At 33.1% G+C, this 12900-nt stretch overlaps 2 protein-coding genes and 1 non-coding gene across 3 annotated transcripts; 1 reads left to right on the top strand and 2 right to left on the bottom strand.

Annotated features, from left to right (window-relative positions):
- Positions 1–420: 420 nt before the first annotated feature.
- LOC147555385 (late embryogenesis abundant protein 1-like) lies at positions 421–1752 on the bottom strand. The gene is made up of 3 exons (XM_086662906.1): positions 1514–1752; positions 1156–1278; positions 421–770 (listed from the first exon to the last, which is right to left on the bottom strand). Exons 1-3 carry the CDS (start codon positions 1565–1567, stop codon positions 678–680), a joined length of 270 nt encoding a protein of 89 aa, XP_086519032.1. The 5' UTR covers positions 1568–1752; the 3' UTR covers positions 421–677.
- Positions 1753–2385: 633 nt separating this feature from the next.
- TRNAR-UCU (transfer RNA arginine (anticodon UCU)) lies at positions 2386–2458 on the top strand. Its single transcript has one exon. It is a non-coding gene; the product is annotated as a tRNA-Arg (tRNA).
- Positions 2459–3561: 1103 nt separating this feature from the next.
- On the bottom strand, positions 3562–4336 carry LOC147555383 (uncharacterized). The gene is made up of 3 exons (XM_086662907.1): positions 4181–4336; positions 3968–4090; positions 3562–3870 (listed from the first exon to the last, which is right to left on the bottom strand). Exons 1-3 carry the CDS (start codon positions 4232–4234, stop codon positions 3778–3780), a joined length of 270 nt encoding a protein of 89 aa, XP_086519033.1. The 5' UTR covers positions 4235–4336; the 3' UTR covers positions 3562–3777.
- Between the last annotated feature and the right edge of the window lie 8564 nt (positions 4337–12900).

Here is a 12900-nt window from a genome sequence, read left to right as displayed (position 1 = left end):
TTTGACTAAACCCAAGGGATAGCAAACATTTTATGCTTCACATAAATACATAACCTCGGCTTAAAAATGAAAAAGAATAATCAATGTGATTTTGAATGTCTAAACAAAGTTATGGATGTTGATCGAAGAATTATTTTCATAAAGGATCCGAACTTTTCTTCCACACTTACGGAAGCTCAAATAAGAATTCATAAACGATCCGAACTTTTAATAAACAAAGTTACAAATGTCTAAACAAAATTTTTTCAAAATTCAAATGTATAGAAACCGACTTTTCTCCCAAACCTCAATCAAATGATAGCGAAAGTTTTTTGCTTCATCTTTTTCATGTATAATTTAAGTTTGTTGAACAACACAAAAAAGAAAGTGAAAAAAAACAGAATGAATATTTGTATATAAATTTGAAAATGAAGAAACTAATTAACACAAAGGATTTCTTATTTTCATTATGAAATTTTTATTACAATCTCAATATATTGAGATAAGATATAATCAAAACCCTACAAAGAATTCAATCTCTTTACACCTCCCTCCCTAATCTTATTCTAATGAAACAAGATATTTAATAAAACAAAGAGAAAAACAAAATAATTACAATTTCCGAATCGAGAGAGAAGAGACATAAGCAAAACAATTGTTGCATCTTAATTATTTGAATCATTTGATTGATGTGAACTTCATTTCTTGTGGGCACTGTCATTACCAACACCAAGAGTGTTCTTCACCCCATCAATTGCACCTTGTGTCATATTAGCTATCTGCTCACCAGTCTATTCCGCAACAACAAAATCAAATCGGTCAACAAAGGACTGATATGTGGTCTGAAAAACTGGATCAATCCAGACCGTAAATTGATGTGGTCGGTTCAGATTGGCCAGACATCTTTTCTCCATAATATTTGGCCAACTTGGGTCGATCCAGGCCAAGAATTGATGTGGCACCGTGGTTGGTTTAGATTGGCCAAACATTGTTTCTCTATTGTGTCTTTCGCCAACCTGGGTCTATCCAGGCTGAGATTTGATGTGGCCGATTCGGATTAGCCAGACATTTTTGGTTATAATTTCTTTGGCCAACCTGGGCCCTCTATATTCACATTTTGACATGAGATCAACCCTATTTTCGAGATGTTTATCATTTTTGTATTAGTAAACTTACCTGTTGGAGAAAGCCATGAGCTTCCTCTTTTTTCTGTTGGGCTGTGTCCCCACTGGATGTTGTCTTGTCTATGGCTGCATTTGCTGTGTCCTTAGCCGACTGGGTCCACTCCTCAGTCTTAGCCTACATAGATAATAATGGAAATTTTTTGACTACCTTATGTAAAAGAACTCAAATAAATGATAAAATAGACAATTAATACTATTTTTGTGAGTCAATCAATGAATAAAAAAAAAAAAATGTTACTATGTCCAAAAAAACAGTCGAATCCGACTGGGATCTAATGTGGGAGGTTGGTTTTCGCCAAATTTCCCCGCTCTTGATGGTTTGGCCTATATCATTTATTAAGTAATCTTACCTGAGCGTGGCCTCTGGTTGAACCAGCATTGAAGTTTTGTTGAGAGTTCGACATTGTATATTGGAATTACTAGAACTGAAATGGGATTGAAACTGATTTTCTTGATTTACTTCTAATTTCTTGATTAGACTCTTTGATTGATCTGCCTTTAGTTCTTAGATAATGAGGGTATATATAGTTTTTCCTCTCTTGTTTGTCTGATTTTTGGGGTGAATTTTTGTCTAAGTTCTTACATGGTGAGGCCGGGTATTTCTGCAATTTCATTTGAAGGTTGGAATTAGATGGATGACTAATTCTACTTTCCTTAATAATTAGACACATATGTATTTGTTCATTTTTCGTGGTAAGGGTGGATCCTATTTTTTCGACCAAACATTGTAGCTGAAAAAGAGGTCAAATGACTACTGCAAAACTCTTGAATTGCAATTGTAAGGACTAAAGAATCGGGAAGACGGCTAATGTGTCTATTTCACACTTTTGTTTTGTGTCTACCGGTAAGGTATTGTTTATTTATTTTTTTTCCATTGTCATAGTCTGAATCTTACTTGTTTCAACCAAATATACAAAAATCGACCACTCACTCAAAATATAATGATTCTAAAGTCTGACTCGAGTCAATTTACATCTTAAATCAGATTTCAGAGCCAACTTCAAAAAATAAGGAAAAACAAATAAGTAGTCGAAGTGTCGAACCTTGACATGGGAATACGAGTAGGGCCTTGCGCGGTCGCATACGAGAGGGGTTTGAGAAGGACCCCCACGCAAAGAGCTTCATGCACCTGGCCAAGGAGGGCAAGAATTGGTGATTCTGGATCAAAGATGGACTTTAGTTCACACACCTATAAAGACAATTGTGTACAGTTAATACAAGAGCACCCGTGGCCTAATGGATAAGGCGTCTGACTTCTAATCAGGCGATTGTGGGTTCGAGTCCCACCGGGTGTGTTCTTTTTTACTTTTTTTGTTCTTACTAAAATGGTTTAATTCTATTTGGCCCCTAGAAAACAACTAACTCGCCAAAATGGTCCCTTAAAATAAGACCAGCTTTGCATTTTTTCTTGTACTTAAAAAAATATATATTTTTTTCTTAATACTTTTTTCTTCGTCCGAGTTGAGGTTGTTGGTGATGTTCCGTCGTAAACTCGTTCACAACCTCATCAACAGAAAAGAAAAAAATTTTCTCCTTCCACCACCTTTACTACTAGCAGTCCACCACCATCACCTTCACCATTATTTATCCATGTCTATCTTATTCTCCACGTTTCTCACATTGTCCTCTTGTTTTTCTCTCTTTCACTCTTCACATCTTTTTTACATTTTCTTTTTCATAAAATGATTAATTCTATTTTGAACCCTAAAAAAGAACTAACTCACCAAAGTGCCCCCTTAAAATTACCAACTTCCAATTTTTTTCCGTTACTTTTTGTCTTCGTCAGAGTTGAGGTTGTTGGTGATGTTCGGTCGTAAACTCGTCAACAACCTCATCAACAGGAAAAAATTATTCCTCTTCCTTTCATTTCCTTCCACCATCATCTCCTTCACCATTGTTTATCATGTCTCTCTTATTCTCCACACTTCTCACATTATCCTCTTCTCCCCCCCCCCATCTCGCTCTCCACCTCCCACTTTCATTTCGTCTGAGAAGGGAAAGAAAAAGAGAAAAGATTTTTCTTTCATGTCAATGGGGTTGGCGACAAGTCGTCAGTCGGACCTTAACTCTGATGAAGACAGGAAAGGATATAGGTGAAATAATTTTTAGAATGAAGGGTAGAAAAGAAGAAAAGTTCAGATACTTTTGAGTTGATTGTTCTCTTGTTCTTCTTGGTTATAATTTACTAGTAAGTCCAATTGTTATGTTGTTTACCTCTATAAACCTCTCACTTGGGACTAAACCAAGTCATATTAAGTTCAAGTAATTAAGTGTCTAATCCCTAATTGTTTTTGCTCGAAAATTATGTTACTTTTCAAGTAATATAATTTTCATAGTGCATCAATATTATATAATGTAACGAAAAAAGTTGAATGTAATTCTTACAAACCAGGCAATCTTTGAATAGGAAAATTATTTGATATTGCATTTTATAGTGCATTATTAGGGCCTTGCCCTTGTTACAATCTCAACAAGTGAGGTCTTATAAGAAAACAAAAAAGATCATAAACAGAGAGAGCTCTATCCAAACCAAACATAAAAGCTCATTTCCAAAACAAAAACCCTAAATGGATAACGAAGAGGGATCAAACAACAAAAATAGATTCATTTTTATTTATTTCTTGTGGGAACTGTCAGTGCCAACACCAAGCGTGTTCTTTACGCCTTCTACTGCACCTTGTGCCATATGTACCATTTGCTCTCCAGTCTACACAATAAGCACAAATATCACAAATTATATATCAATGAAATGCTAGTCTATGATTTATTTATAGTTATTTCTTCTATATATTTATATAATTTACCTGCTGGAGGAAGCCATGAGCCTCTTCTTTTTTTTGTTGGGCCGAGCCACCGCTCGATGCTGTCTTGTCAATGGCTGCATTGGCTGTATCCTTAGCCGATTGGGTCCACTCTTCGGTCTTGGCCTATATTATACATATAAATGACAAAAATAAACTAAGATGATGTAAAATCAAATCAAATGAAAGGGTAAAATAGACAATAATTAATCTAACCTGTGCATGGCCCTTGGTTGAACCAGCATTGAAGGTCTGTTGAGGATTTGACATCTTTCTCTCTCACACAACAAAAAGTGAAACTAGAAATTTGAGATGACAGATGAGTTTAGGGCTGGTTAGGGTTTCTTTCTTCCTCTCTTACTCTTTGTATCTTATGGTTCTCAATGTCTTGGGTATTAATAGTGCTTGGGTAGCTCTATGTGTGCCAAGTGGCTTATTTTCTACTATTTTAAATGCCACATGTCGACTGTTGAAAGGTGATTTTGACCACAAAATATGCTAATTTCTTCCATGTGTTGTGTTTTGAGCTGCTCTCTATGTTTTACTAAAAACAAGGCAAAAAATTACACCTATCCACACAGAGCCCGTTGGATTGCATGTAAAACATCTTATGTTAGTTGGGTTAATTTCATTTTAACCCCCTAAAGTTGACCAACTCACCAAAATGCCCCCTAAAGATGACCTACTTCCATATTGGCCCCCTAAAATCTATTGCCGTCAACTTTTCATCCACATTAACAACTTTATAATATAAATCCCAGCTTTGCCCTTTTTCTTTTCCTACTTTCTCCCACCCATTAATTTCTTTTCTCTCTCTTATTAATTTAGGCGAATGGTAAGGGGAGCTAAGGATTGTTGTTGGAGAACTATTATGGTTGGGGAGCTGCCAAGATTAGTAAAGGGAGATGTAAGTTTTGAGTTATTATTTTAAAGACCTTCTAAGATTCACAATTTAAGGGACTCAAGTGTAATATATGGAAATATACCAGAATTAAAGAAAAGAAAAAAACGATGTCTTCTTCTTTCACTCGACCTCTCTTCAAATCGTCTCTCCTAATCTCTGTCCGACTTCTCTTAAATCTTTGCCGGTCATCAACTACAAAATCCCAACTAATTCTACCCAAGTATTTTCTCTAATGAAGAAGACATGAACCAAAATCTTGTGAGTTTTTCTTCCCCGTTTGATTTCTAGGGTTTTTCTAAGTTTTATATCTAGAGTTTTAGTGAGTTTTATATCTAGGATTTTGCTGAGAATTTGTCATAAGATGATATTAGTTGCTTATTTGTTTTCCCCCTTTTGTTATACTAAAGATGGTTGTGTTAGCTTCAAAACCATATCTAGGATTTTGGTGGGAATTTATCACAACTTCTATCATGCAATTTCTGTATAATTTCTAGGTTCTTTGATTATCTTCACCTTCATCACTTGTTATTGCAGTATGTTCTTTGATTTGGCTCTGGTACTTAGGCGTTTGGTAAGCTAAATCTTTTATCAACTACTGTAAACAAATGTAGAGTACTACAGCATGTTATGTACTTAGAATTTTTATGTTTGTTCTTTGCAAAACAAGCGAATTGGTAAACTCTTAGATAATATGAAAGTTTGTGGTGGTGGAGACACAAATAAACCGATAAGTCCGAAATCGAGGAAGAAAATGCAAGACACCCTCGAAAGCATATATCAAGATTCTGCTGAAAAGGGAAATCAAGTCTCAGACGAAGAAGATGAGGGTGATTCAATCGATGGCGGCGGTTCAAACGATGAGGATGAAGATTATGAGTAAAATTGGCAATAGTATAATTAGATGAATCTTTTTGTGACTATTTTGTAAAGAGAATTGATATGTTACATCTCTAATGTAATCATACTATTACAGTGTGACGAAATCATGAATATGTGGTTTCCTAGACTGTTTTCACTTCTTTTTTTGTCTCATTTCCCTCAACTGGGGGGAAATTTGTTAAAGAAAATATCATGAATATGTGGTTTCCTAGGGAAAACTTACTGTTTTCACATTTGTTTGCATCTCCAGGCAAATATCTGAATGAACCGAACGGTTCTGCCTCTTTTTAGACAAATTTTTAAAGTTGAAGGAAGAAAGAAAAATAAAATTTAACCAAAAATATTTGTCTTGGAAATTTCTTACATCTTGAGATAGATCTTCATTTATAATAACATTGTTTGATTGAGTTGGTGGTTGTTGGTCCAATTGAAAAATATGTTCTTCCTCCATTAAAGAAGCAACATCATAAATATCGTGAGACATAATAAACGTTAGTATCCAATAGAGAAAAGAGTGAGAATCAATAAACTAGTTGCTTATCAGTAATGACTCTTGTATAACTTGATTGTGGGGAAGAAAGAGAGGTATTGTTATTGAAATATTTAGGGTTTAAGGAATAAAAAAAAAGAAAAACTACTATCAAGATTTTGAGTTATATAATTGTTTTTTCTAATCCATCTATATTTCATTATTTAGTTTCAGATAAAAAAAATATCTCCTAATACCAAATTGGTATAGGGAGATGTAGTACAAAAAATTGATTTTGTACTACAGCTCCCCAACAACAATCTCTAGCTCCCCTTACTTCTAGTATCATGATTTTTTCATAAAAACCCATATAAAATAATTACCTCAAAGAATATCTATTTAGTACTCTAGTATCACGATTTTTTAATAAAAAGTTTTACATTTTATTTTAATAGTAATTTAAATACAATTTTATTCAAATGAATAATCAAGCTACGTAATTAGTGTAACACTCTAAATACATTAAAAAAAGCAAATGTTGTGCAAGAAAACAACGACTTTATTTTAGAGAGGAGATAATAAGAAAAAATTGATCTACTCAGTAAATTAAGTTTACTAAGAAACCAAAAAACGGGTCCTAATAGGAAATATAGTCCTCTCTAATCCTATAAAGGGTTTCAAAACCAAAAAAATAATATAAATGGATATATAGTCCATTTGGTCTCATCTAGAGAGAAAACACAAATCCCTAGATTACATATTAATTTATAATACCTATACTAACCTTCTTTATATATAAAATCTTATTTACATTCTAAAATCCAAAATATCTTTTTTCTATTTTTATCTCCACATTCTCTCTCCAATCAGGTGCAGACCCACCAAGGGGCCTGTGAGGGCACGTGACCGCACGGCCCAAAGATGGGTTCCTAGAAACTACGCAAAGGTGTGGTGTGACTCTAGCTCTGGTCATAAGAAAATTATATTAAACTTGATAAGTGAGAATTATAACATAAATAGATGTTAGCCACTTGGTTCCTTAGTTGGTTTTCCACTCTAAAGAAGGTTCGAGTCCAACAAGTTGTGTTTTTTTTGCTAATTCAGTTTTGATTTCTATTTTATTAGATTTCATCTAAGTTATTGGTAATATTATATATTTTTGTCCGAAAATTATCTATGACTTCTATTATGTAGCTAAACCAACAAACATTAAATGGTTAGTTTCATGCATTTGTGTGATGATTCAATCATCCATGAAATTTGCGCAAATCTTGTTTATTCTCGTTCATTTTTATGTGAAGGTCTAAAATTAACTTGTTTTGAATTTAAATTTTAAATATATGCTAGAATAATGATAGAGATAGTATGAACACCAAAAAATGTCTTTGAGTTATAGTTCACAATGCATATATGTGACAAGTGAAAATGTACTCTCTACTAATTTTAGGTTAGCTAGGGTTGACTTAAGATCCAGGGTCCGTCCATGGTCGGTTTCTTTTAGTCAACGGATTTATATTTATTCTAAAGTCAACTCTTTTAGCCCGCTTTTATTTCATGGATAGTTTAACATACACTTACTCTTTTTTTCCTATCACACTCACATCTCTTTAATCAACGAACAATATTTGATAGTATAATTTTCATTGTTTACTTTGTTTGGTTTTTTATTTTTGTTTCTCATTATTTCGGCGAAATAGTATTTTTCATATTCATATTATAATAAATTGGATAAATATACTAAGTTTTTAAAATTTGAGAATGTTCTAAACTAGTTTTGTGTCAAAAAATGAAAATTCCGTGTGGTCGACTCTATATATATATGTTATGAATTTTTTCCAGTTCATTTAGATCTGTTTCTTTTACTACTAAAAGGTGCCCCACATACAAAAATTTCTGGGTTCGCCACTGTCTCCAATCACGTTTAAATTCAAAGTAACCATTATCTTCAATATCTTTCGTAACTGAAATCTGGAAACTTTCTTTTTCTCTAAAAACGAAAGCTCCAATAAACCTCTATTAAACTCACCACCAGCAGTACAAACTTCCATTGTTTCATCTTCATTACAACAACAATCTAAAAACCTCCATTGTTTATCAGATTTTAAACTGTGAAACTCTTTGTTCAAACCATTATTAAGATCTAATAGTGCTTCTCAGGTTAAAGAATCATATTCTCTCTCTCTAAAAACATCAGATTTTGACAGAAATCTTGTTTGAATCTGTTTAACTTTGATTATTATTTTCATTAACATACTCGATTTGCTGTTTATTTTCTCTCTCTAAGATATTCATAACTGTTTATGATCTTGATGTTTAATCTTTCTTTACTGATTCCTTCAAATCGATTATGTTTTGTTTTCATCCGATTATTATATCATTTTTCATTAGATTTAGGTTTAAGCTTCTTGATTTTTTGATATTTCTTCACCTCAGATCTTTGGTTTCGTACAATTTTATGAACCAAGTGTTATTTCGTACCTTTATCATAACAGAATATACAACATAGGTAATTTACAGTAAATTTTCATACTTTCTAGTACATTACGCAAACATTTTCCGAACCATGTTTTTATAAGACTATGTAACATATGCGTAATTTGTTATACATTATATATAATTTATAATAAATTCTAAAATATCGTATAAGTGAACATAAATTATGTATTATTTATTTACCATTACACGTACTTTTCACACAAAACATTAGCCTCGTTAAGCTTACCAAACTACTCAAAACCTTCAAATATTGTCAAAATTTGACAAACAGTTTCCGGGGTGTGAAGACTTGGTCAAAAATTGGTCAATTTTGTTTGACAATTTTATTTAGGGGGAAAGCAAAATAGCTTCTCCACCTCAGCTCTCTCTCTCTCCACCTCAGCTCTCTCTCTCTCTCCACCTCAGCTCTCTCTCTCTCTCTCTCTCTCTCCACCTCATCTTCTCTCTCCCCACCACTATCTCTTCTCCGACGGGAAAATTTTCCGGCCGGCGACCATTAAAAAAAAAAAATTCACTCTATCTCCCTCCTCTCTCTCTCTCTAAATTTTTTTTTTGCTTCTTCTCTGTTCTAGAGAGAGAGAGAGGACCTGTTGAAGGTCCCGAACAGGACCTTCAACAGATCCTCTCTCTAGATTTGTTCTAGAGAGAGAGAGAGAAGAAGAAAAAACAAAAAAAAAGTTTTTTAGAGAGAGAGAGAGAGGAGGGAGAGAGAGTGAAAATACTTTTTTTCTTTTAATGGTCGCCGGCCGGCGACCTTGTCGGAGAAGAGAGAGGGGTGAGGTGGAGAGAGAGTGAGGTGAGGTGGAGTGTTTTTTTTTTAATTTTCCCCGGAAAATTTCTAAAATTCTACATATTCCCTTTAAAATTTCACACCCCGGAAACTATTTAGCTTTCCCCAAAGCGCTGGCCTTATATATAATTTACGAAACTTTACATATAGTTTATAATACAATATATGATTTTTTTAATGTATGTGTATTTACGTGTGTAGATTTGATATAATAAATTTCAAACGGAATCATCAAATCAAAGTAAGTCAACGAAACTAAAACCTGATGGCTCGGATAAAATATTTATTGAAGTTGGTCAGTTGTTTCCTGGTGGTGCAAAAGCATTTGGATACGCTCTTCGACAATATAGTGTAACTGTTGATTGTCCTGCTAAAGACTACAAATGGAGAGTACATGGATGAACTCCATTTTTGAACCAGAGAAGATTTTGTACGTTTTTTTTAGTAACAGAATGTAAACGATGTGTAATGTAAAAGAAATTATGTGTAATTTATTGAACAAGACCCACATACATTTGATAAATTACGTTGTATACATGACAAATGATGGTTTCCTCATCATAAATAACAAATAATTTAAGTATTTGTTTCATAATTTGTATTCGATATGTATTTATGCATGAGTAAAAACGAAAATAAATGGTGCTTTAATGTACCCTGAAAAATAAACTATTTTCAAATCTGAAAGTTAAGTGAGAGAAAGTGATATATATGTTTTGTATATTAACCCCCAAATCACGCTAAATTGATCCCAGAAAATATACTCTTTCTAAATCTGAAAGTTAAGTGAGAGAAAATTGATTTGAATCGAAAAACATTTTACATAGTAAGATAGAGAAAATTGATTTGGTTTTCAAATCTGTAAAGAAGAGAGAGAAAATTGATTTGGAAATATTCGTAGTGATGGCGTTTTGTTTCGGTTAGGATTTTGGTTTTTGATTAATTCGGATAATAGGAAAGAGAAAATTTGATTTCCAAATCTGTTTAGAGGAGATAGAAATTATGATTTGTTTCAATCCATTTTTTGCTAATAAATCCTCCAAATCACGCCCAAATCTATCTTTCCAAAACGCGCGAAATTTGAGCGTGAGACATTGACGTTTCTGTGTTTAGAAAGTGAGGGTTTTTATGTCTATAATGTAAAAAGGACTAAATATCCATATTTTGGGAAGATTGGATCATAAACCTTTTTTGAACATTATTTTGGTCTATATACCCATGGACCCTTTTATTCAAATGAATAATCAAGCTACGTAATTAGTGTAACACTCTAAATACATTAAAAATGCAAATGTTATGCAAAAAAACAACAACTTTATTTTAGAGAAGAGATGATAAGAAAAAATTGATTTACTCAGTAAATTAGGTTTACTAAGAAATTAAATTACAAAAACACACAATGCTATATATCATTTCATATACGAAGAATGAGATTATAATGATGTAGGTAAATAAAAAAAGTGGATTTCTCTTTAATAACTATATGATGGACTTTCCAACAAAAATAGAAAGTACTGTGGACTTTTTACAAAGTTAAAAATAAACAAAACACTAAAAAGTAGAGTTGGAGTAACACTAAAGGTATGGCTTTGTAGCTTGTGGGGGCATCCCCACATGCCCCTTACTGGCCCCGCCCCTGGTCATCTTTAGGGGGCTAAAATGGAATTAACCCTTGTTAATTTGATAGGCCTTGAGATTGGCGCATAAGTCTATGTATGTGCATACTATGTTAGATTTATACATGAAATAAGGTGTATTTAATTTGGTTTTGCAAGTTTTATAGGAATTCCTTCTTTTTTTGTCACTACCAAAAAGAACAGTTTTAGCGACGGGGAAAACTATCACTAATGGAATAAGATCCGTCTCCAGAACTGCCGTCGGAGATATTATTACTGACAATTGGTAATAAAGACATAAATCATACTTAAACGAATTGAATTTAACAAATTAGGTTCACCCGATTGAAATTCAGAATTGCGTTATGGACTATATTGTAGTTAGCTCTATCAGCATACGATTTTTCATGTTGAACACGCCTCGTTTGTGGGTCGTCATGCTACTTGGGCTATTTTTGTATTATCTTTTCGTTGAGGATCGTTTCATAATTTCTGGTAAAGATTAGCATATCTCCTATTCTTGTAACTCACTTAAACTTCATAGGATGAAACATTTTTTAAAAGGGATTCTCAATTATTAAAAAAAGAACCTTCAAAAGTTAAAAAAAAAAAACAGTGAGTAAAATAGAGTAATGAATGTGATGACATAGGAAGATGACAATAGAGTACTAAAATTGGGAATTCTAAAGCATCATTTTCTCATGGACCTGCAAAACTTAGGTAAAGATTCTCCCTTTAATCCCTTTCTGAACTATATATAACATATGAAATCATTACTCATGCATTCATGTCCTCTTATGGGTTTTTTTTAACTATCCACTCAACCCTAATAATTGAAGAGTTCAAGCAATACATATGAAGTGGGAAATAGAAACCTAGAAAAAACAGAACACAAATTGTAGAGGGTAATAGAACTAATCAATTCAAGCTGTCCTTATTATCATTATTGAATCGAGACTAAATTCGTCGAATTAATAGTATTATAAAAACACTTGAGGATAAAGGTTTCAACTACAACTAGTTGTCTCACGACATCAAAATCTTAGTTTATATTGAATTTACTATAAGAAACCAACAAACAGGACAAATCCTCTACTAAACTGGGTTATTTGGAACTTTCTCTTACCACTCATTTCATGGTAATAAACAATTTGGAAAATTTAAACTCAGATCCACACACAGACATATCAAAATATTGCAATATATATTAATTTAAACTCGGATTCTAGCTAACACAATCACATTAGTTACAACATCAACAACTTCGTCTAACCGTAATTTTCTAGGGTTTACACTGCATCAGCTTCATCTCTTTCTCCCTCTGCGTATTTCTCTCTCCCCCCTCCCCCTCGACTAGGCAGACCAGTAGAAACTAGGACAAACGGGAAAGAAGATTCAAACTGTTAGATTTTGAAACACATAACCCCTTAGTAAAACAAGTGCCCCCAGTAATTAGTAATTTTTGCAGACGGTTTTACGAAAAACGTCACTAAACATCGTCATCAGAAGTCTCTATTTATGTAGTGGCAATTCCCGAAAAAATTGAAATTTTTTGGTTTTTGGAGACCAAAACGAACTGCCTAATATTTACTGGGCCAAAACGGCGAGTTAGTCACGAATCAGGGACCACAACAGAATTAACCCTTTAACATGTAATGATGTCTGCAAATTCTTATATCTGAATATTTGGATTTCAAGTTTTCATCAATTTAGAGTACTGAAAATAAAGAGTTTTCATGAATTGAGTTAGTATAGATGGTATAGATGGTGAAGATGAAATTG

Source organism: Eschscholzia californica, unplaced genomic scaffold, assembly GCF_041429995.1.
Source record: "Eschscholzia californica isolate CP2 unplaced genomic scaffold, dmEscCali1.0.p SCAF_2, whole genome shotgun sequence".
NCBI classification, from domain to species: Eukaryota; Viridiplantae; Streptophyta; class Magnoliopsida; order Ranunculales; family Papaveraceae; genus Eschscholzia; species Eschscholzia californica.
The sequence above is the reverse complement of the archived record's forward strand: the minus strand, read 5'-3'. Positions and strand labels throughout refer to the sequence as shown.

Coding starts and splice junctions, on each gene's coding strand:
- LOC147555385 (XM_086662906.1), bottom strand. CDS start 1,567: ATGTCGAACTCTCAACAAAACTTCAATGCTGGTTCAACCAGAGGCCAC. Junction 1,279..1,513: donor CAACCAGAGGCCACGCTCAG/GTAAGATTACTT, acceptor TTATCTATGTAG/GCTAAGACTGAGGAGTGGAC. Junction 771..1,155: donor CTCATGGCTTTCTCCAACAG/GTAAGTTTACTA, acceptor GTTGCGGAATAG/ACTGGTGAGCAGATAGCTAA.
- LOC147555383 (XM_086662907.1), bottom strand. CDS start 4,234: ATGTCAAATCCTCAACAGACCTTCAATGCTGGTTCAACCAAGGGCCAT. Junction 4,091..4,180: donor CAACCAAGGGCCATGCACAG/GTTAGATTAATT, acceptor TGTATAATATAG/GCCAAGACCGAAGAGTGGAC. Junction 3,871..3,967: donor CTCATGGCTTCCTCCAGCAG/GTAAATTATATA, acceptor CTTATTGTGTAG/ACTGGAGAGCAAATGGTACA.